The sequence below is a fragment of the Lissotriton helveticus genome, chromosome 7 (assembly GCF_964261635.1).
Source record: "Lissotriton helveticus chromosome 7, aLisHel1.1, whole genome shotgun sequence".
Classification (NCBI taxonomy): Eukaryota; Metazoa; Chordata; class Amphibia; order Caudata; family Salamandridae; genus Lissotriton; species Lissotriton helveticus.
In genome coordinates, this window is record NC_136068.1 from 1,523,119,294 (window position 1) to 1,523,133,102 (window position 13,809).

General features: G+C 44.6%; 1 protein-coding gene across 6 annotated transcripts in view; it reads right to left on the reverse strand.

The window, feature by feature from the left end:
* Positions 1–13,809, reverse strand: part of LOC144767519 (outer dynein arm-docking complex subunit 1-like) — a 650,935-nt gene that overhangs the window by 66,212 nt on the left and 570,914 nt on the right. For all 6 annotated transcript variants that reach the window (XM_078650940.1, XM_078650939.1, XM_078650938.1 and 3 more), the window contains 3 exons: positions 11,431–11,618; positions 10,218–10,352; positions 696–778 (listed from right to left, as the gene is read on the reverse strand). In XM_078650940.1, the coding sequence (XP_078507066.1) occupies positions 696–778; positions 10,218–10,352; positions 11,431–11,618 (406 nt within the window). The remainder of the gene's footprint in view (positions 1–695; positions 779–10,217; positions 10,353–11,430; positions 11,619–13,809) is intronic.

A 13,809-nucleotide genomic window follows, 5' to 3' on the forward strand; every position in this document is an offset into this window, starting at 1 on the left:
TGTGAGACTGTAAAGGAACAACCTGGTTTAGGAGTCAGTTCTTTGCTCCTGGTTGCTGTGGGCTTCACCAGGTGGTCAGTCGGCTGGCAGCCATGTCTGAACTAAGCATGTAGGGTGGGCAGCAGCAAACACACGAAGGACCTCAGTTAGAGTTCCTAGGAAATAGACAGTCATCTACCTTCTGAAGGAAACCTAAACACACAACAGAATCCACCAGCAAAGCTTCTTCCACGAGATGATTCCTTTAATGAGGGAAATCAGCCGGTGGTGTCTACCCCGTACTTACAGTTCCTGCCAGAAATCTGAGGATTATAAGTCACCAAATGTAAACCAGGCCCTCTGAGTTGTTACAAAAAGCTGTGAAGTACACGCGGCTAAATATCTTGTAGGACAAGATAACTGGAGGCCACACATGCCTCCTTAGCCATGAAGCAATAGGTGTTAATCAATTCCCAATAAAATTCACTGCACAGAGACAGAAATTAAATAGTCCAGAAATAAATGACATCTTTTCTTGCCTGCAGTATTACCACTGATGAGTTTCTGAATGAATTCTTTATGAGCAGAGAATAGTAAGCCCCAATTACGTTATGCCTCAAAATAATGACTTTTTTTATCAGAAGGGTTGTAACTACTGTGGTGCCCTTGGGAGATATGTATAGGTGGCATGCTCTAGACACAAAACGTCGACTCACCTCTGCAATCTGCTCCATCAGCCTCTCTGTCTCATTATTCTGCTCATTCACGTAGTTGAAGAGGGCAAAGTTCCTATCTTCCACTGAGAAAAAAGAAGCCAACCTTGGTAGGTGGTAGGCACAAGCATGGAATGTAGATATAGATTAATGAAAATATCCCTAAAACAGTCAAAATGTATGGAAGTCTAGGTATTTTCGAGCTGATATGTGTTTTTCTGACACACAGTACTTTCATCTGAGTAGCACAGTAAGTGAAAAACGATGGACTGGATGCTATCCTAAGTGATTGCCAGTGGTTAGACTATCAGATTTCTCCCATCACCTTTAGTATATTTTTTATAAAACACCAAGTGGTCAAGTGTATGCCTGGGTTGGGTCCCTTGCTCGCTGGTCACCCGTTTTGAGCTATACCACATTGGTGAGGCCTAGTAACCCTGACACGTAGTACTGATTTGTATAAGGGTAAAAAGATCCCGGGTGACAGCGCCTTGGTATGGACCAGAGCTTAAAAGCCATGTGTAGAAGAGTTGAGCACATCTGGAGGGCGGACTATAGAACAGAGCATAAGGCTGCATACAACATAGCACTCCAATCCTATAAAGAGGCTATTATAAAAGTTAAAAATACATACTATACTGCAAGAATTGAGGCGGCTAAGAACCCCTCTAAGGAGCTTTTTAAAACAGTCTGTGTGTTTATATAAACCAGACCGAGCCTTTTGCAATAAAATGGCAAATTTCTTTTAGGCCAAGGTGCAACTAATCTATGACGATCTCCACAATAACATGAAATCCGCAGGAAATGACCCTGACTTAGTACTGGAGGAAATAGCACTTCAGTGTCAATTAACTAGTTTTAGCACCTTTGCCTCAATAGAGGTGATTTTTTTTTACCTTTCTACTAAATCTGGATCCCTGAAAGACTCATGTCCACCTATGGTCTTGCACCTTGCTTCCAGGATGATCAGTTCATATCTAACCCCTCTCTTAAACTAAGTGCTTGAGTCTGGGATATACCCGTTGGTTTGGAAAACAGCCTGCATAAGACCAATTTTGAAAAAACCTACTCTAGATCCTACGGAAATGAAGGACTATTGACCCATCTCCTGTCTGCCAGTTACACCTAAAATCCTTGAAAGGGCAGTAAATCAGGAGCGTATGTAATATCTAGATTTGAACAATCGGCTAAAGTCTAGTCAGCATGGCTTCCGGTCATGTCACTCGACTGAGACCGCCCTGATTATGGCAACGGAGGAAATTCGCAGACAGGAGGATGGAGGGGGCAGAGCCATTCTCATTCTCCTAGACCTCTCAGCAGCACTTGACACCATGAATCACACAGTGTTAGTAAGGCGGCTGAGGGCGTGGGGATTGGGGAATTGGCTCTGTCCCTTCTTTCTTCATTTCTTGCCTCTAGGCAGCAGAGTATACATTGGGAACATTTGCAATTTTAATCGTTCTGCATACCGTTTGGAGTGCCGCAGGGATCTGCACTGTCACCCACACTGTTCAATGTATACGTCACTCCATTTGCTGCACTTATCAGAGAGTATGGTTTTTCGCTGGTTTCTTATGCAGACGATTGACAGATTGTCATCTCTGTATCCAAACAGTCTGAGTCCACGGCTGTCAATTTCCATGCCTTTCTGACTCATATCATGAGATGGATGAGTCGTAACTATTTCAAGATCAATACCGATAGGACCGAGGTGATTGAGTTTGGCAATTGGCCATCCCTATGGAATTCAACATGGTGGCCGACAGAGGCAGGTCAATGTCCTGTTCCGTCTAACAATGGTAAGAACCGTGGGATTATTTTTGATGACCAGCTTAACTTTGCAGGTCAATGTAACTTCTTCCAGCTTCTTCGTATTGAAGCTTCTTAGGAAGATATTTCCTTTTATCCCCCCAAGATCTGAAGAAATCAGTAGTAGTTGCCCCCATCCTCTGGCTGCTAGACGCAATGCGCTTTTTATAGGCATTGATAAAGCCCAGAGGTTAAAAGTACAAAGGATGGATTTCAAAGCCCTATGCTTGGTACATAAGGCACTATTCGGCGGAGGGGCTGCTTATTTCCGGAATCTCTTCCCCTGGTATATCCCCACCAGAAACCTTAGATCCACTGAGGCACGTTTCATTTGTATTTCTAAAATTCGTAAAGCCAGATGGGGAGGCAGGAGCTTGTGACATTGTGCAGCCAAATTGTGGAATCAGCTGCCTATCTCCATGAGATTAATGTCCAATAGGCTTCTTTTCAGGAAGGCACTAAAAACATGGCTGTTTCCACCTCTTTAAAAATCAGTTATAGCCGCTACGATCCCCTATCTCACTTTTTAGCACCAAGACGCCTCGGCATTCGAGCGCTCTACAAAACTATATCCTATCCTATCCTATCCTAAGGTTGGCCTTTGCCTAGAGGGGCAAAATTGGTGAAAAACAACAGGTTGGAATGCTATCCCAAGCCATTGCCAGCACTTAGACTATTTGCAAGCATTCCTCCCAACACTTTTACCTATAGGTACATCTGATACAGTACGGTAATCGAGTTTGGATTTTACTAGGTTAGACTTAACGTGTGCATTCCAATCCCTTTTATAAAAGGTGAAATCCAGCCTCTCTGTACAGCAGCACTGAGAAATATTTGACAAGCAGTTGGTTCACTATGCCGCTTAGTCTGTTATAGTTTCTTGTATGGTTTCTTGGTTATGGTGAGGTGGGACCCTTATAGGGTACAGAATTTGCACTCTGTATTATTCGAGCCTCTTGTTCATCTGTGTTTTGGGCAGATTACCCACAAAAAAACACTGTAGTCCGAGTAGTATAACAAATATTGAAGAAAGAGAGGTCATTGTCTCCCTCTCTCCTTGTATTATCTTGCCTTCCCTCTGTCATTCTCCTCGGTAGTTCCTGCTTTACCAGCATCTCATGTTTCCCCTCTCTGCTGTCAAAAGTTCCACCTCTTGTTGCATTCCTTTTGTTGCCCTTTCTCTACTCAGCAGCCCCAGCACTCCTAGTATTCCCTAGCAGCCCAATATTATCTCCAGACCTCGTTCTCTCACAGTTGCACTCCACGTTTACCTCATAATTTCTATGCTGTACCATCAATCCATAGATTCCCTACATCTCCCCATTACCTGCTGCTCTTCCAGCATTTCTTACTTTACTGTATCAACTCATTTTCGACCACTCTCCCAGTAATCTCTATCGCCCTGCTCCTGTACTGGCCTTCCATATCCGCCCTACTACTCTACCAGCATTCCATATCCACCCTACTACTCTACCAGCATTCCATATCCGCCCTACTACTCTACCAGCTACTACTCTACCAGCATTCCATCTCCACCCTACTACTCTTCCAGCATTCCATATCCGCCCTACTACTCTACCAGCATTCCATATCCTCCCTACTACTCTACCAGCACTATATCCCATCATAACTTGCCGCTCTCCCAGCATTCCATATACACCCTACTTCTCTACCAGCACTATATCCCATCATACTCACCGATCTCCCAGAATTCCATATCCGCCCAACTACTCTACCAGCACTATATCTCATCATAACTCGGTGCTCTCCCAGCAATACCTATCTGCCCTACTACTCTACCAGCATTCCATATCTGCCCTACTACTCTACCAGCATTCCATATATGCCCTACTACTCCACCAGCACTATATCCCATCATAACTCGCCGCTCTCCCAACATTCCATATCCGCCCTACTACTCTACCAGCACTGTATCCCATCATAATTCAATGCTCTTCCAACATCCCATATCCACCTTACTCTACCAGCACTATATCCCATCATAACTCGCTGTTCTCCGAGCATTTCGAAGCCGCCCTACTACTCTACCAGAACTATATACCATCATAACTCGCCGCTCTCCCAGCATCCTATATCTGCCCTACTACTCTACTAGCACTATATCCCCTCATACTCGCTGCTCTCCCAGCATTCCATATCCGCCCTACAACTCTAATAGCACTGTATCCCATCATAACTCGCCGCTCTCCCAGCAGTCCCTATCTGCCCTACTAGTCTACCAGCACCATATCCCGTCATAACTCGCTGCTCTCCCAGCATCCCATATCCACCCTACTACTCTACCAGCACTATATCCCATTATAACTCGCCGCTCTCCCAGCATCCTATATCTGCCCTACTACTCTACCAGCACTATATCCCATCATAACTTGTCGCTCTCCCAGGATTCCATTTAGGCCCTACTACTCTACCAGCACTAGATCCCATCATACTCGCCACTCTCCCAGCATTCCATATCTGTCCTTCTAGTCTACCAGCACCATATCCCATCATAACTTGGTGCTCTTCCAGCATCCCATATCCACCCTACCACTCTACTAGCACTATATCCCATCATAACTCGCCGCTCTCCCAGCATCCTATATCCGCACTACTACTCTACCAGCAATATATCCCATCATAACTCGCCGCTCTCCCAGCATTCCATATAGGCCCTACTACTCTACCAGCACTGTATCCCATCATACTCGCCGCTCTCCCAGCATTCCACATCCGCCCTACTTCTCTACCAGCACTATATCCCATCATAACTCGCCGCTCTACCAGAATCCCATATCCTCCCTACTACTCTACCAGCACTATTTATCATCATAATTCGCTGCTATCCCAGCATTCCCTATCTGCCCTACTACTCTACCAGCACCATATCCCAACATAACTCGCTGCTCTCCCAGCATTCCATATCCGTCCATCTACTCTACCAGCACTATATCCCTGTCATAACTCGCCGCTATCCCAGCATCCTATATCCACCCTACTACTCTACCAGCACCATATCCCCTCATACTCACCGCTCTCCCAGCATTCCATATCCGCTCTACAACTCTACCAGCACTATATCCCATCAAAACTTGCCGCACTCCCAGCATTCCCAATCTGCCCTACTAGTCTACCAGCACCATATCCCGTCATAACTCGCTGCTCTCCCAGCTTCCCATATCCTCCCTACTACTCTACCACCACTATATCCAATCATAACTCTCCGCTCTCCTAGCATCCTATATACGCCCTACTACTATACCAGCACTATATCCCATCATAACTCACCGCTCTCCCAGCATTCCCTATCTGCCCTACTACTCTACCAGCACTATATCCCATCATGACTCGCTGCTCTCCCAGCCTTCCCTATCTGCCCTAATACTCTACCAGCACTATATCCCATCATAACTCTCCGCCCTCCCAGCATTCCCTATCTGCCCTACTAGTCTACCAGCACCATATCCCGTCATAACTCCCTGCTCTCCCAGCATTCCATATCCGCCCTACTACTCTACCAGCACTATATCCCATCATAACTCGCCGCTCTCCCAGCATCCTATATCCGCCCTACTACTCTACTAGCACTATATCCCCTCATACTCGCCGCTCTCCCAGCATTTGATATCCCCCCTACAACTCTACCAGCACTATATCCCATCATAACTCGCCGCTCTACCAGCATTCCCTATCTGCCCTACTACTCTACCAGCACCATATCCCGTCATAACTCGCTGCTCTCCCAGCATCCCATATCCTCCCTACTACTCTACCAGCACTATATCCCATTATAACTCGCCGCTCTCCCAGCATCCTATATCCGCCCTACTACTCTACCAGCACTATATCCAATCATAACTCACCGCTCTCCTAGCATCCTATATACGCCCTACTACTATACCAGCACTATATCCCATCATAACTCGCCACTCTCCCAGCATTCCATAACCGCTCTACTACTCTATCAGCACTATATCCCATCATACTCACCACTGCCCCTGCATTCCACATCCGCCCAACTACTCTACCAGCACTATATACCATCATAACTCGCCGCTCTCCCAGCATCCTATATCCACCCTACTACTCTACCAGCACTATATCTCATCATGACTCGCTGCTCTCCCAGCCTTCCCTATCTGCCCTAATACTCTACCAGCACCATATCCCGTCATAACTCCCTGCTCTCCCAGCATTCCATATCCGCCCTACTACTCTACCAGCACTATATCCCATCATAACTCGCCGCTCTCCCAGCATCCTATATCCGCCCTACTACTCTACTAGCACTATATCCCCTCATACTCGCCGCTCTCCCAGCATTTGATATCCCCCCTACAACTCTAACAGCACTATATCCCATCATAACTCGCCGCTCTACCAGCATTCCCTATCTGCCCTACTACTCTACCAGCACCATATCCCGTCATAACTCGCTGCTCTCCCAGCATCCCATATCCTCCCTACTACTCTACCAGCACTATATCCCATTATAACTCGCCGCTCTCCCAGCATCCTATATCCGCCCTACTACTCTACCAGCACTATATCCCATCATAACTTGCCGCTCTCCCAGGATTCCATATAGGCCCTACTACTCTACCAGCACTAGATCCCATCATACTCGCCACTCTCCCAGCATTCCATATCTGCCCTACTACTCTACCAGCACTATATCCCAACATATCCCGCCTCTTTACCAGCATCCCATATCCTCCCTACTACTCTACCAGCACTATATCCCATCATAACTCACCGCTCTCCCAGCATTCCCTATTTGCCCTACTACTCTACCAGCACTATATCCCATCATGACTCGCTGCTCTCCCAGCCTTCCCTATCTGCCCTAATACTCTACCAGCACTATATCCCATCATAACTCGCCGCCCTCCCAGCATTCCCTATCTGCCCTACTAGTCTACCAGCACCATATCCCGTCATAACTCCCTGCTCTCCCAGCATTCCATATCCGCCCTACTACTCTACCAGCACTATATCCCATCATAACTCGCCGCTCTCCCAGCATCCTATATCCGCCCTACTACTCTACTAGCACTATATCCCCTCATACTCGCCGCTCTCCCAGCATTTGATATCCCCCCTACAACTCTACCAGCACTATATCCCATCATAACTCGCCGCTCTACCAGCATTCCCTATCTGCCCTACTACTCTACCAGCACCATATCCCGTCATAACTCGCTGCTCTCCCAGCATCCCATATCCTCCCTACTACTCTACCAGCACTATATCTCGTTATAACTCGCCGCTCTCCCAGCATCCTATATCCGCCCTACTACTCTACCAGCACTATATCCCATCATAACTCGCCGCCCTCCCAGCATTCCCTATCTGCCCTACTACTCTACCAGCACCATATCCCGTCATAACTCGCTGCTCTCCCAGCATCCCATATCCTCCCTACTACTCTACCAGCACTATATCCCATTATAACTCGCCGCTCTCCCAGCATCCTATATCCGCCCTACTACTCTACCAGCACTATATCCCATCATAACTCGCCGCCCTCCCAGCATTCCCTATCTGCCCTACTAGTCTACCAGCACCATATCCCGTCATAACTCCCTGCTCTCCCAGCATTCCATATCCGCCCTACTACTCTACCAGCACTAGATCCCATCATACTCGCCACTCTCCCAGCATTCCATATCTGCCCTACTACTCTACCAGCACTATATCCCAACATATCCCGCCTCTTTACCAGCATCCCATATCCTCCCTACTACTCTACCAGCACTATATCCCATCATAACTCACCGCTCTCCCAGCATTCCCTATCTGCCCTACTACTCTACCAGCACTATATCCCATCATAACTCGCCACTCTTCCAGCATCCTATATCCGCCCTACTACTCTACCAGCACCAGATCCCATCATAACTCGCTGCTCTCCCAGCATTCCATATCCGCTCTACTACTCTACCAGCACTATATCCCATCATACTCGCCACTCCCCCTGCATTCCATATCCGCCCAACTACTCTACCAGCACTATATCCCATCATAACTCGCCTCTCTACCATCATCCCATATCCTCCCTACTACTTTACCAGCACCATATCCCATCATAACTCGCTGCTCCCCCAGAATTCCATATCCGCTCTACTACTCTACCAGCACTATATCCCATCATACTCGCCGCTCACCCAGCATTCCATATCCGCCCTACTACTCTACTAGCACTATATCCCCTCATACTCGCCGCTCTTCCGGCATTCCCTATCCGCCCTAATACTGTATCAGCACTATATCCCATCATAACTCGCCGCTCTCCCAGCATTCCATATACGCCCTACTACTTTACCAGCACTATATCACATCATAACGCGCTGCTCTCCCAGCATTTCTAATCTGCCCTAATACTCTACCAGCACTGTAGCTCATCATATTCGCCGCTCTCCTATCATTCCCTATCCACCCTACTACTCTACCAGCACTATATCCCATCAAAACTCACCGCTCTCCCAGCATTCCCTATCCACCCTACTACTCTACCAGCACAATATTCCATCATAACTTGCCGCTCTCCGAGCATTCCATATACACCTTACTACTTATTTACCAGCACTATATCCCAACATTCGTGCCACTCTCCCAGCATTCCATATCCGCCCTACTACTCAACAAGCACTATATCGCATCATATTTGCCACTCTCCCAGCATTCCCTATACGCCCTACTACTCTACCAGCACTATATGCCATCATAGCCGCCGCTCTCCCAGCATTCCCTATACAGCCTACTACTCTACCAGCACTATATCCCATCATATTGCCTCTCTCTCAGCACTCCACATCAGGCCTTAACCCCCTCCCTTCTTCTCAGCATTCCATGTCTGCCTTAGAAGTCGTCTTTTATGCTAGTCCTTCCAAGGGTAACGTATATCGCCCCATGACCTCCTGCTTTCACAGTATATCATGTCAGAAGCTTCAGAACGCCTCAGAACCTTCCACTCTTTCAATACTTCCCACTAGTCCAACCTTCCACTCCTTACATTTTCATAGATATACATTTATAATGAGCTTTGGCTCCAATTATTTATTTGATGTTTCCACTGTTGAGTATCTGTTCTGTTTCTCTTATTGTTAGTCCTAATTTACTTTCCGTTCATCTTCTCTCCATAGTGCTCTGAAGTAGTAGCTATTCGATATAATAATGAGACGACGAAGAGCTCTGCCTATTACCCTCCTGCTCTCCCAGATTTATAAGTCATCTTCTTATCTCCCTTAACACTTACCGCTCTGTCAGCATTCTGTCTGCCCTGTATTTCCTCTCTGCCTCTTGCAGCATTGCCATACTTCCCTTCTTTTTCCTCTTGAGTTCTGTCTCCCCCCTTTTCATTTGTTAGCCCCTCTAACTGTTCATAAGTTCTGCTATTTCTGACTTTACAATCTGTCTGTCTACCCTCAGTAGTCACTGCTCCTTCACAAATGTCTTTTCTGCCACGCTCATACTTAACATTCCCTGTATTCAGTGACTTACCGTCTTCCATTCTCTATATTCGCTTTGCTCCATGCCCTATCTTCTAACACTACCTCTCTTTCTTGACACTCCTAGGAACTAAAATTGTTCAACAAAAATCTAACGAGAAGAGCTACAAAAAATACTTAATATAAGAAATGGAGACATCAGCTGAAACCTTTTCCAATGTACTGCACCCAACAGTTGAGTGTGATACTCCTAATTCAATCTCACCTTCTATGAATTTGGAGACGAGGATGTCCAAGTTGTCCTCGTTTGTGATACTACGAATCTGCTCGAAAGCTGCTTCATAGGTCTCCACCGTCTCTTCTGTTGGATCCCTTCTCTTTCTTTCAGATTCTTCCTTCTCTGAATAAATGGCAATCAGAATGTGTTTTATATATGTGCTTGTACGACCATGAAAAACAGATCTCAATCTCACAGAAAGAATTCGATCCCCCTTCATAAATATTAATAGGTAAAATCCATTCAAAGCAATATAAACCAGGTACCTGTAGGCTCACATGAGATCTAAGCACAGTGAGCTTAACCAATTCGGGTAACTCACAAATTACAAAAAATATGTTTGTAGAGGCCATACAGCATTCCATGACCCAGGGGTCTGGCCTAGGTATCTAAACAAATGTTACATCTCCACCATATGGCAGGCTATACAGAGTATGTGGTAGACCATGAGTGATTTAGAAATGATGAGACAGAGGCAGCGAAATCGCACCAATCACATATGAGGAATTAGGTTACACTGATTTGGTAGACTATACATTTCAGGAAGGAGATGACAAAGTGTGAGAGAAATTCAGTTCCCAGAGTACTGTGCAAGAGAACATCCTTGAAATAAAAGGGCTTACAAAACCCAACAAGAATCTTGCTTCGTTCATGTAGGATTAGGGAACATGTTCAAAGCACATGGCATGAAACTGCTAACTGCTGAGCCTTAAAGGCATGTTGATTGACTGGTTGATTAGCAATTTGAAAGGGTGCAGTGCCCAATGAATAGGGAGTCTTTACACTGAAAAGCTTCATAGAAATCGTCAAGGGTAAATATGAGAACAAATGGATTTTTAAGAAGTTTGTGGAAAGAAGACAGGCAGGGTGTAGAGCAGAGGAAGAAGGGCACGTTATTCCAGACCTTGGAGGTAAATGCTAGAAATATCCATCCAGCAGTTAATATTACCATGTAGGTACCAAAAAAAGGCAGAAAAGCACATTTACTCTGAAAGCTGCACCCTCCCTAGGTTTCAGCTGTGTCTGAGCTCTCACTGCGACTCTGCAACTATCTCCATGGTTGTCACACAGAAGCGACACCCTGAATGAAATGTGTAGTTCCCTGTAGGCCACGAATGGCAGCAATGGACTCTAGAGTAAACGTTCTGGACCCAGTCTTTGGATAGAGAATGGCAAGGTGAGGAAACCAGCTGGGCATTACCTCGCCTACGCCGTGCTTCTAGAACCTCCTCGCTGATAGCGCGCTCCTGCGTCTTGGTGGTCATGAACTCCTTCAGCTTTCGGTCGTGGTCAATGATGCGCTGTAGCTCCTTCATCTCGGCCATGTGTTGAACCAGGTCCTTCTCTGTCTTCTCCTTTAGCTGCAGCATCTTTGTCTGAGCCTCATCCCTTCACACAAAAAAATATTGTAAAAGGTCTCATTATTATATTACAGTCAAATCGTGACAGTGTCATTTATTGAGCTGTTTGCCAACTATTGGTGTATTGTAAAAAAGGAAAAACTACAAATAAAGGAAGTAATAGAGTGCATTTCATATGGTGTACACTGTTAACTGAATACCCTGTAGTCATTTAGGTTCCAGTCAGTGCACAACGGTTAGACATAAATGCTTTAATCAATCTGAACTATAGCTAATTTCTCTGGAGGCTTTCAATTCCGCGGAAGCACTTGTGAAAAGTGACAGATGTAGCATGCTACAAAAGCCATGACCGTTCTGTAGCTCTTTTCACAGAGTATTTGCACCCAAGATACTACATAATGTCTCTTCTTTTGCTCCAAACTCCTTCAATTGTCTATGAGCATTAAGCTTTTGCAAGTGTCTGTCCAACGGCCTCAAGTTCTTCACACTGTTTGCCTATGTGGAACAGCTACTCATACTATCCATGTTCCACAAACAATACACGTTGACTGTCCTTGTGCTAAAATTACTCATGTTGAATATCCATATTTCCAAATCCCTTTACACTGCCTCTTTATTTACATCAACCGTCTCACACTGTCCAGGCACCCTCATTCTCCTCATTCTTTTGGTTCACGTGCCTCAATATTGTCTCACTATACACCTGTATCCCTAAGTGCCTCATATATTCTGTAAGTGTGCTCCAAACTTCTCACGCTGTCCAACTTTGTGCCACAATCTTCTAACCCTATCTATTTGCCAAGGTACCTCTTCCTCCTCAAAAAGCCTTTAAATATTCACTAAATTGCCTTAAACTCTTTATAAATGTGCCTGATTTCCCCCAATGCACGGCCTATATCTAAGCTAGAACTTCTATGGGAAGTGGACCTAGCCCAAGAACTTCCCCTGATAGTTTGGGATGCTATTTGGTCTAAAATACACGCAGTTTCTCGCTCTGCTAGTACTAATCAGACTTTCTATTTTTTTTATAATCGACTCTTTTTTACACCCGTAGAACTTTATAAATTTAAACTCTTAGACTCAAAAAAATGTTGGTCCTGCCCATGTGATTATAGTGACTTTCTTCATATGTTTTTTTACTGTCCTGTGCTCAAAGTTCTCTGGTCCCGTATTTGGTCTACACTTAATACCATTTTGTCTACTGACTTCCCCTTTGAGATTGTACATATTTTACTTGGTGGTTCTTCCCCTATATGGAATGTTCAATGCAATGTCTGCAAATTTATTGACCTTTTCATTGCAATCTCTTTTCAAATTATCACTACCAATTGGAAAAACACTTCCAAAATTGTATATAATGCTTGGTGGAATCTGTTATGTCATCACCACAGACTTGATCATGCTTATGCTACAACTGTTCCATTATTAATCAAAAGGGATTTGTTATGGTTACCTTTAACTAATTATCTCTATAGACACGCCCCTTGATTTGTTTTATTTTTTGTTATATCCCTTTCTCTTTTTATTTGCTACATATATGCATAGAGTTTGAATTTATTGTTGCCTCCTTCCCTTTTCTTTTCTCTTCCCTCCTTTCCCCCAATGAAAAATTCCCATAAAAGCTTAGTTTATTGGTATAGTTATATACCCCTTTTTTGGGTTTAGCAGTTTCACCATTACTGTTTCTCATATGTCTCATGTATCTCGATAATACTTCGTTTTGTAATGATGTTTTATATGGCTCTATCTTTGTTCAATAAAGCTTTCTAAACTTTAAAAAAAAATGTGCCTGATGCTGTATGGGGTGGGAGAGAAGGTGCTTTGTAGAGATTATGACAAGGAAAAATCAGAGGGAGTCATACATCATCCCATTTCACAACGCAACCCCAATACTCTGGAATTTGGCATAACTTAAATGCTAAAAGTGTAACCTTGCAATTATGCCTTATTAATATCTCTCTGAATAAGAATATTACTAAATAAAGTAATTGAGAGTTAAAGGCCAATCAGTTCTTACTGTTACTTTTAAATATGCCTTAGTCCTTGTTTTGTTTTAAAAAAAATATATTTTTAATGGAAAACTGCAAACCAAAAACACACCAAAGTGTGAGTGGTTTTCCCAAAACACAACATTCAAAATAAAATTGCTGACAAATCCATAAACATAAATATTATCCAATTACAAGTTGCTGTTACAAATGTTGTCACCATAAGTCCAA